The 13663-nt window shown below is 47.4% G+C and overlaps 2 protein-coding genes across 3 annotated transcripts; one reads left to right on the forward strand and one right to left on the reverse strand.

The window, feature by feature from the left end:
• Window positions 1-2963: 2963 nt before the first annotated feature.
• On the reverse strand, window positions 2964-4299 carry smim22 (small integral membrane protein 22). The gene is made up of 4 exons (XM_067232490.1): window positions 4132-4299; window positions 3668-3803; window positions 3394-3461; window positions 2964-3179 (listed from the first exon to the last, which is right to left on the reverse strand). The coding sequence occupies exons 2-4, from the start codon at window positions 3795-3797 to the stop codon at window positions 3132-3134; spliced, it is 246 nt and encodes an 81-aa protein (XP_067088591.1). The 5' UTR covers window positions 3798-3803; window positions 4132-4299; the 3' UTR covers window positions 2964-3131.
• Window positions 4300-4769: 470 nt separating this feature from the next.
• On the forward strand, window positions 4770-13629 carry cog1 (component of oligomeric golgi complex 1). 2 transcript variants are annotated; one of them, XM_067232454.1, is made up of 16 exons: window positions 4770-5115; window positions 5418-5662; window positions 5977-6158; window positions 6421-6597; window positions 7335-7491; window positions 7756-7966; window positions 8303-8678; window positions 8913-9382; window positions 9976-10122; window positions 10635-10796; window positions 11004-11128; window positions 11222-11330; window positions 11491-11600; window positions 12553-12634; window positions 12777-12800; window positions 13381-13442. In XM_067232454.1, the coding sequence occupies exons 1-15, from the start codon at window positions 4807-4809 to the stop codon at window positions 12783-12785; spliced, it is 2871 nt and encodes a 956-aa protein (XP_067088555.1). In that variant the 5' UTR covers window positions 4770-4806; the 3' UTR covers window positions 12786-12800; window positions 13381-13442. The 2 variants fall into 2 exon arrangements, with proteins under 2 accessions (XP_067088555.1, XP_067088554.1); XM_067232453.1 differs by lacking the exon at window positions 12777-12800 and having other exon boundaries at window positions 13381-13629.
• The last annotated feature ends 34 nt before the right edge of the window (window positions 13630-13663 follow it).

The following is a 13663-nucleotide window of genomic DNA, read 5'->3' on the forward strand; positions in this document are numbered from 1 at the left end:
GTGAGCAGTCAGGGACTAAAAATCTAAAACATGCCAATGAACCATGTGACGTAGTTCCATGTACTTCAAATACATGTCAAATCTTACTTAAACAATCTGTTAACATCAAGAATCTTCTACCCTGTGTATATTGTAGGCCATTGTTACTGTTTATTAATTAATTAGTTAATCTGGCTAACAATTAATTACATTTTCAATCGACTTTTAACTTACCTATACCGACACGACGAAGCCTAGCAGACGATGAAGGAAAGATGTTTGCTTGTGTTTCAGGTGAAATAGAAAGTAGATCCAAACAGGTTTGGATGGTTTAACAACATTCTTGTAGACTAGGCCACCTGTGACATACTATTACAGCGGTGTAGCTCTGATCATGGATCATTGATACAGTAATGTACGGACTTGTTTTGGCAGCCACCGCTCATGTTATGGGTTTAAGATGGCACAGGTGAGTGTTCATTACTGGAACTCCACCTTCTTCACTGGTGTGCTTGAGATACCCAGATGTGTTATATGTTACAGAACAAGACTGGTGGTTCACATCCATACCTCTGTCTCATAAAGGACAATGAAGTAGAGGCTGTCAAAACTTGAACATAACAGCAGCTCAGCAAGGTAACGCAACAGCCATGCATGATGCTCTGGAACGTTACTTGAAGCAAGCAAGGAATGTTGTCCACCAGCGTTATAGCTTCAGTTGTTTCAAACAGGAGGACGGGGAGTCCATTCACAGCTTTGTCACTCGGTTAAGGAAAAAGACAGCTACATGTGACTATGGTGCTTTAAGAGATGAACTGATCAGATAAGATAGTGTTTTATATAACTGATGAGGGCACAGACGTTTACTGAGAGAGCGTGACCTGACACTGGTCTGGGCAGTATTGACAGTCCTGATGCTTATTTATGCTTGATGTTGTACATACTGTCACTCTATGACTCCTTCTGTATGTAGGAGTCAGATGGCTGAGTGGTTAGGGAAGCGGGCTAGTAATCAGAAGGTTGCTAGTTCGATTCCCGGCTATGCCAACCAAATGACGTTGTGTCATTGGGCAAGGCACTTCACCCTACTTGCCTCGGGGAGAATGTCCCTGTACTTACTGTAAGTCGCTCTGGATAAGAGCGTCTGCTAAATGACTAAATGTAAATGTAAATGACTACCAATTCAGGTACTGGGTTTATAACTATCAGAAAACAAGATGATTAGCAGATATAACACATTTTTGAATGGAAGTCAATGGTCGGGTCCCACTAGGATACAAAAACCAGCGTGTGTGTGTGTGTGTTTGTGAGAGAGAGAGACATATCTCCCTGCAAAGATATGTGAAAACGTACTGTCAAGAAATGTACTGGACATGAATCTGTCAGTGGTCAGGGCATGTGATGGCTCCCATGTCAAATGGAAGGACACTGTTTTTAGTTTAAATTCTGAAAGATGGACTGAAACAGCATTGACACAAGTCAAGTACTACGTAGCTTTTTACATCCATTGACAAACACAGATAACAATACAGACTGATAAATGCACAGACAGCTAACTGCTCAGTATTAGCTCAAGGGATCACAAGTATTGAATTAGTTCTTGTTGAGGACACATGTACTCGTGCACAGTGCCCATGATGCTGTCGGTGATGTCAGTGAAACACACGAATACAGATTACTTGACCTATAGATAGTGCACAGTGCCTGTGATAAAATTGGTGGCACACACACATAAACACACGCACACACATATTCCTGGAATTATAGATAGTGCAGTGCCAGTGATGCAGCTGGTGTTTCCTCTTCTCAGTGGTTTTGGTACCTATATTTCACAGATCACAATTGAAATTCTCTGTCATCTCTGAAGTTCTTGTTCAACCTGCACATCTATTGTAGTCAAATTGCTAATGCAGTGGTAGCCTACCTTCATGCAAATGATTATGTAGCTTTCATTTGTCTGCTGTTTCCTATTTATGTTACATTGATCAAAATGTCCTATATTGGTTCTCTGTTAAATTGTCTTACCACCACAAACATCGAAACATGTAGTTAATAACAGAAGTCATTACATGCACAATTGTTGAGCCCATACAGCACTTGCACATTTGCAATGTGTTGGCAGTTTTTACATCGGTAAACACATTCATTTAAGTAGCAAAATTCACTGATCTATACTGAAAGTATATCCACTTTATATTGTCGTTCAGCCCCTTTGAAAGCAGCTGATTCGGTTGTAAAAGTGAATTATTTACTTATTTCTATTTTTTTTACTTTGATATAGGTTACATTTACGAGGAAGGTTAAGTAACAAGCAACAGCGTAGCAACAGCGATGTACAGTGCATGTATGTGTGTGCGCAGACATTTTAAGTGATTCCAATTTGTCCAAAGTCTGGGTTTTGGCACGTGCTAAAATCCATTCTTGTTTTCATTACAAAATGTTTACACATTTACTGTAGAATAAAGAACAACGGAATATTCTTCTAAATCTATTTCTTCTATGTTCTTCTAAATCTAAACACTTCAGGTGTCCACCATATTTACAAGAGGTGGAAGGCAGTTAGCCTGCTAATTGAGCAAAAACACTTTAGTACCCAGTCTGGCCACAAGGTGGAGGAATGCCTATTCATCAGTCGCTGTCCTGTACCAGTAGAGCGCTATGCGAGCACCTTGACTATTAGTCCGCGAGCTCACCTCAGGGGATTCCGTCATCATGAACCCTGCAGTACTTCAAATGGATTTGATGAAGCTTTGCAACATCATGAACTCTTTGATAGCTTAGCGTTCGTCAGTTAAGTTTAAACCCTGTCTTGCTTTCGTTACATTGGTTTCACCTTACCTCTCTTCACTGGCATCCTAGCAACTAGCCTGCTTTAAATACAATTACAGAAAGGTCTGATTGTCGGATCTATTTGGTTCTGGAATGTGTTTTGAGGGACTGCTATAAGTGCAAACAGATAGTGGCTATTATAAAAAAAACAAATAAAAGGCACGCATTATTTTATTTTTAAGTTATGGACATTTATTTGGCACACTCATAAAGTGCTGGTAAAAATAGACTACATTTGTTAATTATTGATCCTAAAAATAAGAAGCTTTTTTTTTTTTTACATTTTAAAACATGTTCATCTTCAAACACGAAGCCATGCTGTTTCACGGATCCAGTGCCATGTTTTCGATACCCACTTTCTGTTTTCGGGGCTTGGTGGGGGAGAAAAATGCAAATCAATAATTTTATTCAGAGGATTTTCTGACGTCTGAATTACTTGATTTATAAGACTCAAAACTGGCATGCCTCACTACATCAATATTACAATTACAGGGATGGATATATAAATTATGATTAAATAATTATTTGATTATGATACGACACGAAGACATGAGAACTGTCATGAGAACTCAGAGTAGTTCTCACCTTCTCATCACAGCAGCAACAGCAGCAGCAGCGAATGAGCACGAGGATGACCAGCAACAGAACCATGCCTGAAAGAAAACAAAAAAAATCATTTTGAGGAGCGATACAACTGGTAGAGGTTAGCTGGAACTTAAGGAGTCCATAAAGTCACAAATGTTTCCTTGTTATAAATGTCTGACTCAGACTCGTATCGGGGTCAATCATTTTCAAAGTGACATGTAGCATGATGGACTACTGGTCAGTGAGTGTGTGGCGTGTCATTTTGACCGCTTACCAATGAAAATAAAAAAGACAGCAAACGAGGCAATGTCCCAATCTGACTGGAAGAGCTGTTTTGATTGCAGTCTGGAAATAACATCATTAAACTGATCCTTGAACTCTGTGTCGATGTTTCGCGGGTCCATCGCTGTCTTGAACGTCATTTATCACAAAGGGAAATAAGAAGTTAAGTGTCTGGCTCGCCATTGTTGTTCGTGTTGTTATTGATACAAAATAGGGAACTAAACAAAATTAATCATTTTAATCATCACATCCATATCACTTTCAACATTGCCATTCTAGATGCTCTGGCCTTTTTAATTTCCAGCACCGACTCATCGCAGTCGTTCAAGTATTCTTTCACTTTAAACTAGCCTAAGTAGGCTAAAACGTGTGAAAGAAAGTCGTCAGGTCTATCTAGAACTTGGATTGAAGTTGTTTCATTTGAATATCTTTATTTGTGACATTTAGTTGACCTACCTGTATGTCGATCCTGCTGCTTTTGTCGTTTCTTCCGGGTTTCTGGCACCTGATGCACCTGTTGTTGACACCTGTTGCGTAGAATAAAGGTCGAATGTGTCGCGATCACTTCCTCAACCCAGAGTTTTTAAGTTGGATGAGTAATCTATCATTTTTTGCATGCATTTTCTCATCGGAGCTTCCTGATTGACTAGTGCCCTGACCCTTTCTGTGACACTACACCAATCACGTTTTGTGATTTCAGTCACATAGCATCCATGCTAAACCTAGAGTCAAAGTTCTGTGGACTAGACATTGTCATAGCAGGGAAGAATAGGTGTCACACATCACCCAATGTCCCAGATTACCCGAATTCACCCTGGTGTCTTGCTCTATTGGCGTCTAGTCTATTTGTATTTATAGATAGGCTATATTTACCTTCCAAAATAAAATAGTTACAATGAGAAGATTGAGGAAATAATATTAATGGGAAATCATTGTGTTTAGAGACGGAGGGGGCGGGGGAACCACACGCTCTAAACTTGGGAATCGCATGTGATGCAGCAGAGGGCGCTGTTACTTTCTAAGTAATCTCCCCCCGACGCCTTGTTTACGTGGAAGCAGGAAGAGCGCTTCGTTTAGTCTTCCGGATTGTAGTTTTCCAGTTGGCAGCTTGAATTTGGTTGTGAAGCTGTGATGGCAGTGGTTCCAGCGCAAACTCTCCGGGTTTCGGAGATCAGAGACCCGGCGGTTCTGTTCGAGCGCTACAACACAGAGGAGATCCGGGGAATTGAGCGGAAAGTCCGGGGAGAAATCGAACAAAAGAAGGAGGAACTCCGACAGATGGTAGGCGAGCGCTACAGGGATTTGATCGACGCCGCTGACACCATCGGCGAGATGAGGCAGTGCTCTGAAAGCGTCGTTCAGTCCATACAAGACATGCATCGCTACTGCCAGAAGTTAAAACAAGTCAAAAGCAATGTCCAGTCGAACAACAAACAGGAGGTAAATATTACCCGAAGTGGCATGCGTGATGTCGTGTAATGTGCAGTTACCTGCTATGGACACATACTCACAGTAGGTTGTGATACCAATAAACTTTTCAGATGGTCAGCAACCTTCCTTAAAACCACAAGTGTAGCCAATTTATTGTGTATTGCTTTTTGGAACCTTCCTTCAACCTTATGAACACAGCGTCAAGCTGTGAATGTATGCCTGCAAAGTGTGTGTGTTAGTCTACGTCTAAGTACATGTGTGTCTCTATGAAGCTGCTGTTGACGACGCTACACGCTGCCTTTCCTCCCCAGAGCCAGAGGCAGTCTCAGGAGAAGTTCTACATCATGGCCTCTCAGATAAAGCTGCTCTTGGAGATCCCAGAGCGCATCTGGAGCTCCATGGAGGCGTCCCAGTACCTGCAGGCCACCCAGCTGTATCTGCTGTGCTGCCACCTGCACAGCCAGCTCCACCTGGGGGCCGGAGGGCCACACTGCAGCCCCGTCCTGGCCCGCTTCCCCATCCTGGTCAGGCAGGTGGCGGCCGCCGGGCACTTCAGGTAGGTCTGGTGGGACGGAAACACGACTTACGAAACAGTTTCATTCACAGAAACACCTCTCTAATGCACAGTTTCATCCATAGAAACACCTCTCTAATGCACAGTTTCATCCATAGAAACACCTCTCTAATGCACAGTTTCATCCATAGAAACACCTCTCTAATGCACAGTTTCATCCAAAGAAACACATCTTGAACACAGTTTCATTCACAGAAACACATCTTAAACACAGTTTCATTCACAGAAACACCTCTCTGATGCAGTTTCTTCTGGATTCAGCACTTATCTTTGTCCTCTTGTTATGGTGTCCACAGGGCCACCATACTACTGGACAGTAAGTCTCTGCTGCGCGGCCGGGCCGTGTCGGACCAGGCTATCGCCGAGGCGCTCGTGTCCACCATGCTATTGGAGGACAGCTCTCCTCGCCAGGCGCTGGCTGACTTCTTATTGGCCAGAAAGGCTTCCATCCAGCAGATGCTCAACCAACCGCAGCACGGTACTGCTTCCTGTCAAACACTTCCTGGTTCGCCACAAACAAATGTAGACAGGGGTTGATGGCGTAGGGTTTGCTATACTCATAAACAGGCATACACATTTGCATGAATTATTCATTTTAGCAGACGCTTTTATCCAACGCACAATGCAAACATGTTTAACAGGGTAGCTAAAACAATAAACAAAAGGTGTGACAGCTGCTGTAGAAACAGCGCTGGAGTCTGGATGCGGGGAAATACAAATGGCTGTCCTCCATCCCCCAGGTTCTGGCGTGAAGGCTCAGGTGTGCAGCCTGGTGGAGCTGCTGGTGACCACCCTGTACCAGGCCTACGCTGTCTTCTACCTGCCCCCAGAGGGATGCCCCCGGCCGGGGGAGGGAGGCCTGAGCTGTGGCCTGCTCTTCAGCACCCTGGAGAACACCACCTCCAGGGTACCTGCAGGTACAAGCAACGCAAAGAGACACAACAAGAACAACACAAGATCATCGTTTAGCAGCCATCATCAGAATCAGAATCAGAAAGGGATTTATTCGCCATGAAAGTTTGCACAGACAAGGAATTTGCTTTGGCAGGAAGGTGCATACAATAAACATATACCTAAAATTTAATTTAAATATAAATATCATGCTGCACTGTAGTTATGTTGCCATGGTATTTCACACGTCATGTACATCAGGAAATGACGTGTTTCTGTTCAGTCAAGGGAGTCAGGTGGCTGAGCGGTTAGGGAATCGGGCTAGTAATCGGAAGGTTGCCAGTTCGATTCCCGGCCGTGCCAAATGACATTGTGTCCTTGGGCAAGGCACTTCACCCTACTTGCCTCGGGGAGAATGTCCCTGTACTTACTGTAAGTCGCTCTGGATAAGAGCGTCTGCAAAATGACTAAATGTAATGTAAATGTTCATCATTGCTGTTAAGGTTGAATTTACTTATAGTTTTCTTTACAAACCATAACTCACCACATAAACATATGTCTTTGTTTTTACTATATGATTGATTAGGACATTTGTAGCATGTGTCTTCACTGAAGCTACCTTTCTGCAGGTTAGGATGGTAGCTGTTATGGTCAGAGGAATTCCTAAATGAGCATTCGTTATACAGTTCCTGTTAAGTTTGAATCTTGACGTGTGCTGAAATGGGAACACGGACCTATCAGTGATGAGTATCGTTCTGCTCAGGGAAAGGGAGGCGGGTCTTGCAGGAGGAGGTCAGTACAGACGGCTGGTTCAAGTACCTGCCCTCCTCCATCACCGAGTTCCAGCCCGCCCTGCGCACCCTGGCTCAGCCAATCCAGAGAGAGCAGCTTCGAGACACTCTGCAACACTGGATCGACATGTAAGCCTCTCGGCCAATCACGGCTCTTTCCCAAGGAGCATCAGACTGTGAATTCTTGTGGGTGTGTTTGTTTCTTTGCTTCTTTTAACTGTTTTTATGGTATTATTTTTAACAATGTTACTTTTGTGCAGCACTTTGGGACTTGGCCCTGTGAAAGCTGCTATATGACATAAACTTGACTTGCCCCATCTCACACTCCCTCGCAACCCAAACACTGTTCCCCTGACTGTTCCCCTGACTGTTCCCCTGACCCCCCCCCCCCAGGTGCAAGGAGGACATCTGCAGCGGGGTGAGCAGCCTGCTGGTGTACGTGAAGAGCCTGAAGGGTCTGGCCGCCATCAGGGACGCTGTGTGGGATCTGCTCTCCAGCGACTCCATCAGCCAGCACTGGAGCGGCGTCTGCCAGCGCCTGCTGGAGCGCCCCCTGGCGGTGTGGGAGGACTTCCTGCAGCAGCTGTTTCTGCAGCGTCTGCAGGTATGGAATGGACAAAGGGGTTGTGATGATGCGTACACGAGCAGCATGGGTATTGGAGTGTGTTTTTTGATCCGTTTGTTTACGCTTAAGTCGCGGTGTGGGGGGAAAGCTAGGGTATTACATTTAGTCATTTTAGCAGACGCTCTTATCCAGAACGGCTATTATTTGGCGTGCATTTAGTACGCGCCCTGAAATATGGTGTTTTTATGTTAGAACTGCGGATCAGCTCCGACTAACTCATCACTCTCCCTGTCGCTCTCTACTCTCGGTCTCTCTGTCTCTCCTGGTCTCTCTGTCTCTGCTCTTCTCTCCTGGTCTCTCCGTCTCCCCTCTCAGGCCATCACCCAGGAGGGCACCACGTCCATCTCCACCAGCTCCACGCAGCTCCTCTCCTCCGCCTTACGAGAGCTCAGCGACCACCCCTCCGCCCTCGGCCCCAGCCCCAGCCTCAGCCCCCCTCCGGGCCCGGGCCGGGGGGCCCGCTACGAGGCGGACGTGGCCTCCTTCCTGTGGTCGGAGGCCCCAGGGGACCTGCTGAGCGACGCGGCCTGGGTGAGCGTGGCCCAGCGCGGGCCGCAGCACCGGAGCGGCCTGGCCATGAAGACCCAGGCCCTGACGCCCTCCGTGCAGAGCTTCTGCTCCTCGCTGGACGGGAAGCTGAGGGCTCGACTGGACGACCTGCAGCACTACCTGCCCTCCAGCCACGCCGCAGGTGGGGAAAAGACGATTTGTCCCGCCCCAAGTGGGACTGACTACCCAGGGCCCCAATGGGAGGAGGGGGCCCTCGAAAAGCTTGGCATGAAAATGTCTTGATTGGAGGGGGGAAACCAATCAAAAAAGGGAGGAGGGGGGCCCAAATTGCAATCTCTTCACAGTCCCCAAAATGATTAGCGGTGCCCCTGGTAAGTGGTGAAGGGGTAAATAGTGAACTTCTCTCCCTCCACAGGTACCCCTGATCCTGCCCCGGCCTCCTCCACAGCCCCTGGCTCTGGGCCCGGCACTGGCAACGGCTCCTCGTTCGACCGCTTCACGGACGCCGAAGCCGTCCAGGAGACGCTGCGCGAGCGCTGCGCGGCCTGCGTCCGCGACATCCTCTCCTTCGTACGCGCCCACCTGGCCGCCAGCCCCGCCCCCGGAGCCGGCCCCGCCCACCTCAGCCAGGTGCTCTTCCTGGCCAGGCTGTGCCAGTCCGTGGGCGAGCTCTGCCCCAACCTCAGGCAGTGCATCCTGGGACAGCAAGGCGGGGGAGCCGGGGGGGACGGCGTTGTCGTGGGAACGCCCCGGCAGGGCAGGAAACTGGGGAGGGCCAAGGCAGCCGAGGTTAGCCCCGCCCAGGCCAAGTGGGCGTGTCTGAAGGAGGAGCTTGTTGGCTGCAGCATGGAGGCGTATCGGATATGGAGCTCCGCCTTCTCCAAGGTAAAGAACTGACAGCTCTGTTCCGTACCACATGACGTAGCACTTTGCATGAATAAATAACTGCTTTATGTTATATGATGTTGTGGTTATCCATCTCGACCAGGGGCCTGTTCCATGAAGTGACTAGCCAGGCTAATGTCGGTTACTTTCCCTGATATAAGCCTGGCTTACTCACTAAACTCGTTTCATGAAACAGTGAAACAGGCCCCGTTAGTGGCATTTCTCACTGGTTTCTGATAATGCCTCTGTCTTTTTCTATCAGTAGTCTGTCTAAATGCAAAATATTTGTATTTTATATTGTAAATTACTGCAACTTATATTTTATATTTTATTGTATAGTTTATTTGAATCAAATTCCACTTAGTATTGCTAGTTATGTACCCTTAGTATAGTTAGTCCTCATATTTAAATTTTAGATTCCTATATGTTTAATGTTTGCACTTTCCTGCCAAAGCAAATTCCTTGTCTGTGCAAAATTTCATGGCGAATAAAACCCATTCTGATTCTGATTCAGTCTATCAGTAATCTCCCTGTCTGCCTGTCTGTCTGACTGTCTGTCTGTCTGACTGTCTGTCTGTCTGTCTGTCTCCCAGGAGCTTGTGGGTAAGTTTGCAACAGCTCTTCATGCTGAGTCGGCAGGTGCCATCCTAGCAACAGCCACCAACTGGGAGGAGCTAGAGATTCAGGAAGAGGCGGAGTCAGGGAGCAACGTCATGTCCAAAATCAGACTTCCTGTCCAGGTGGGCGATTGGCATTAAACACACACACGCAGACACACACACACACACACACCAGGGCTTGCAACTAACTTTTTTCCCCTCACTGTCCCGAAGTGCAAAAGTAACCGTCACAAACAGAACTTGACAAAATGTAAATAATTGTGTTTTTGCATTTTGACATTCTGACATGGACATGGTCTAGGTTATTTGCAACTTGCAAATAACCTAGTGCGTATTCTATTGTGAATACATACACAATAGAATACACACTTTTCTTGCTTGTTTCATGGTGGGGCTAACACAATTCTTACTCTACTAAACTCTACTGTTCTCCATTGTGCTCTGCTTTACTCTACTCTGTTTTAGGCTTCTCTGTTCTCCTCTTCCCTCTCTTCTCTCTGTTTGTGAAAAAAAAGTTACGGGGTGCAGTTAATTTTGAGCCCTGACACACACACACAGATAACACAAACACACAAGCAAGCTTCCATCTCTCTGGACAGTCTAACCTCTCACCCTCCCTCCCTCCCTGCCAGCCGTCCTGGTCCGTCCAGTCCCTGCTCTTCCGCCTGTGTCTGGAGGTGAACCGTGTGGGGGGCCACGCCCTGCCCCGGCCCACCCTGCAGGAGCTGCTGAGGGCCTGTCTGGACCAGGTGCTCGGCCAGTACGAGGCCTTCGCGTGCCACGCCCAGGACAAGGTGAGGCTCGGTCGGAGGGAGGTTGTGGCGGGTGGGGTCGTTCACGGGCTCCGTTAGCAGTTAGTTTTTTTATTAGTAGTAGTATTGTTTGAGGGGGGTTTATCAGTTTTCAACTTGGCGTTATTCCTCGAATTCTTATGCTTGCTTTCTTTCTCTCCCCCTCCCTCCCTCCCTCCCCTGCCTCCATCCCTCCCTCCCCCCCTCCAGGATAGTACCTTCCCTATGACCCAGAACAGGGCCCTCCAGCTGCTGTTTGACCTGCGCTATCTCAACACCACCCTGGGGACCAGACTGGAGGAGGGGAAGAGCACCCGCTCTCACCAAGACCCCAGGTACACACACACACACACTGTGTACACGCTTACTCACACACACTTTACACGCACACGGTTGGCCTCCACACCCCTCTCCCCTCTGTCTCCCAGGCTTCAGCAGGTGTGTGACTCGCTGGAGAGCTACATCGACCCCTTCGACCTGGACGTGTTCACGCCACCTCTCAACAGCAACCTCAACCGCCTCTCGCAGAGAACCTCGGTACGACTCGCCCCCCTCTAGAACACACGGAAGACGATTACACACAGAACCTGCTGGCCTTTGAATTCAAAGTCTTGCTAGCTCGTGGCTGTTGGGCAGGTACGTTGCACGGTGGTTTGTTGACGTTGGATGACGAACGGACCGTTCCGTGGTGTTCCAGGTGCTGCTGGGCCTGTTGTCGGGGACGGAGAAGCAGTTCGTCTCCCGGGGAAACAGCGTCAACACCCAGGAGCCGCCCAACATCCTGCCATTGGCCAGCAGCCAGATCAGGTGAGGGGGCGGAGCTAGTGGAAGGCTGGTGGAAATGTTTTCCTTGCTAGAGACATGGGTTTGATTCCTTTGGTTCCAAACCTTACCTGTTACCTTTCATACAGAAAGATATGCTCTCGTCCCACACATGCCAAAAATACTTTTGAGGAGGTCTTGAACTGGTAGGATTAGGGTTAGAACTAAACTGATTTCCATAACCCTACTTCCTGTTATGGCGAGGAAGAGTTGACTGACCAATGGATGTTGATGAAGAAAGCGTTTTGTCCGTCTCTTCACTAACGGAGTGACGAAGTTCAGTTGAGCTCTGGGGTTTAAATAAGGATCATCAATCTGCAGATTAGAAGAGAAAACCAGGTTTAGCTCTCAATCATGTCTCTCCCCTCTGAAGCCCAGAGGACGGTGTTTATAGCAAATCGAGAAAAACAAAGATAACACAACCAATAGGTGTTTGTTTAAGGTGGTGTTACAGGCAGGCAGATACTACATCATAAAAACTGTGCCTGTCATCAGAACACATTAGGTCCCACGGTAGCAACACAGATATATGAATGGAGAATAAGACCGAATACATGAGCAGATGATAAGGAAATAGTTGCTTGTGATTAACGGAAGCACGCAGGAAATCCCCATGTCTTCCTCACTGACCTGCTGTGACTCTTCCTCATTGACCTGCTGTGACTCTTCCTCACTGACCTGCTGTGACTCTTCCTCACTGACCGGCTGTGACTCTTCCTCACTGACCGGCTGTGACTCTTCCTCACTGACCGGCTGTCACTCTTCCTCACTGACCGGCTGTGACTCTTCCTCACTGACCTGCTGTGACTCTTCCTCACTGACCTGCTGTGACTCTTCCTCACTGACCGGCTGTGACTCTTCCTCACTGACCTGCTGTGACTCTTCCTCACTGACCTGCTGTGACTCTTCCTCACTGACCTGCGGTGACGTTCCCCAGGTTCGGCCTGCTGCCCCTGAGCATGTCCAGCTCCCGTAGGACCAAGGCCCCGCTACGGGGCGCGGACGCCACCCGCTCGCTGGTGAGTGAACCGGGGGGGGAGGATGTGACATCACAGAGCATCCAGCTGGAGCTGTTGTGTTCGCTGTGTTCTAAATGTGTGACGTATCATTTTGTGTTATTTGTTTTCTGAGTAAATAATGTCACACATTCTGCATTCCCAGCTGTTTTGAGGGAAGAGGCCCCAGGCAAGTCTCATAGCAGGATATCACTGCACGTGTGTGTGTCTACTGTGTGTGTCTATCTATCCAGTGTGTGTGTGTGTGTGTGTGTGTATGTCTATATCCTGTATGTGTGTGTGTGTATGTCTATATCCTGTATGTGTGTGTGTCTCTATCTATCCAGTATATGTGTGTGTGTCTCAGTCCACAGTGTGCGTTTGCAGTGTGTTTTCCCCTAGCTTCCCCATAGTCGACATGTTAACATTCAGTCTGGTTTGGATTTGCTGTTGGCCTCCTTGACTGAGCAGGCCTGGGTCATCCTGCTGCCTGCCAGTGGAGCTTGCTGTGTGGTTTAGCATCTGCCTGGTCTGACACGATACTAAAACACATTCTTAACAAGCTACACAACCGAACCAGTGCTGCGATGAGTCGAGTGCTGTGGGAATTAAAAGCTCGAACCCAAAGCACAGAGATGCACAACATGCCCTTAAGCTATGCTTGGCAAAAGCACACCTGTGCATTTGATAGTAAAAAATTGTGACGTTCGGGCTTTCGTGAGCATGATATTCTGTTCGTATGGTCTGTTCTCATTCGCTTGTTTCCTCAGGTCCCGCCTACCTCCGCACCGGCCAATGACACCTTCCGCCCTGGGAACCTGTTCAGGCAGCTGGCCAATCAGGAGGAAGAACCAGCCGCTCCCTCACTGTTCAAACTCGGTTGGCTGTCCAGCATGGCCAAATAAGGAGTTCCTCTGTTAGCTTTTAATGTTTAACATTGTACAGAGACTTTGTAAAAAAAGTTACATAATAATATATGTCAAATACACATTTGATTCACGAATACAAATGGCTGGTGTGTATGATTTGTAGTAGATATAACTACAAAACAGG

This window comes from Osmerus mordax, chromosome 3 (assembly GCF_038355195.1).
Source record: "Osmerus mordax isolate fOsmMor3 chromosome 3, fOsmMor3.pri, whole genome shotgun sequence".
NCBI lineage: Eukaryota > Metazoa > Chordata > Actinopteri > Osmeriformes > Osmeridae > Osmerus > Osmerus mordax.

What these genes read in the sequence shown, in the direction of transcription:
- smim22 (XM_067232490.1), bottom strand. Translation starts at nt 3,797, where the DNA reads ATGGACCCGCGAAACATCGACACAGAGTTCAAGGATCAGTTTAATGAT. An exon ending in TGTCTTTTTTATTTTCATTG is followed by an intron (nt 3,462 to 3,667) that starts GTAAGCGGTCAA and finishes GTTTTCTTTCAG; the next exon opens with GCATGGTTCTGTTGCTGGTC. An exon ending in GTTGCTGCTGTGATGAGAAG is followed by an intron (nt 3,180 to 3,393) that starts GTGAGAACTACT and finishes TCCCCCACCAAG; the next exon opens with CCCCGAAAACAGAAAGTGGG.
- cog1 (XM_067232453.1), top strand. Translation starts at nt 4,807, where the DNA reads ATGGCAGTGGTTCCAGCGCAAACTCTCCGGGTTTCGGAGATCAGAGAC. An exon ending in GCGGCCGCCGGGCACTTCAG is followed by an intron (nt 5,663 to 5,976) that starts GTAGGTCTGGTG and finishes TGGTGTCCACAG; the next exon opens with GGCCACCATACTACTGGACA. An exon ending in GGAGCTCCGCCTTCTCCAAG is followed by an intron (nt 9,383 to 9,975) that starts GTAAAGAACTGA and finishes TCTGTCTCCCAG; the next exon opens with GAGCTTGTGGGTAAGTTTGC.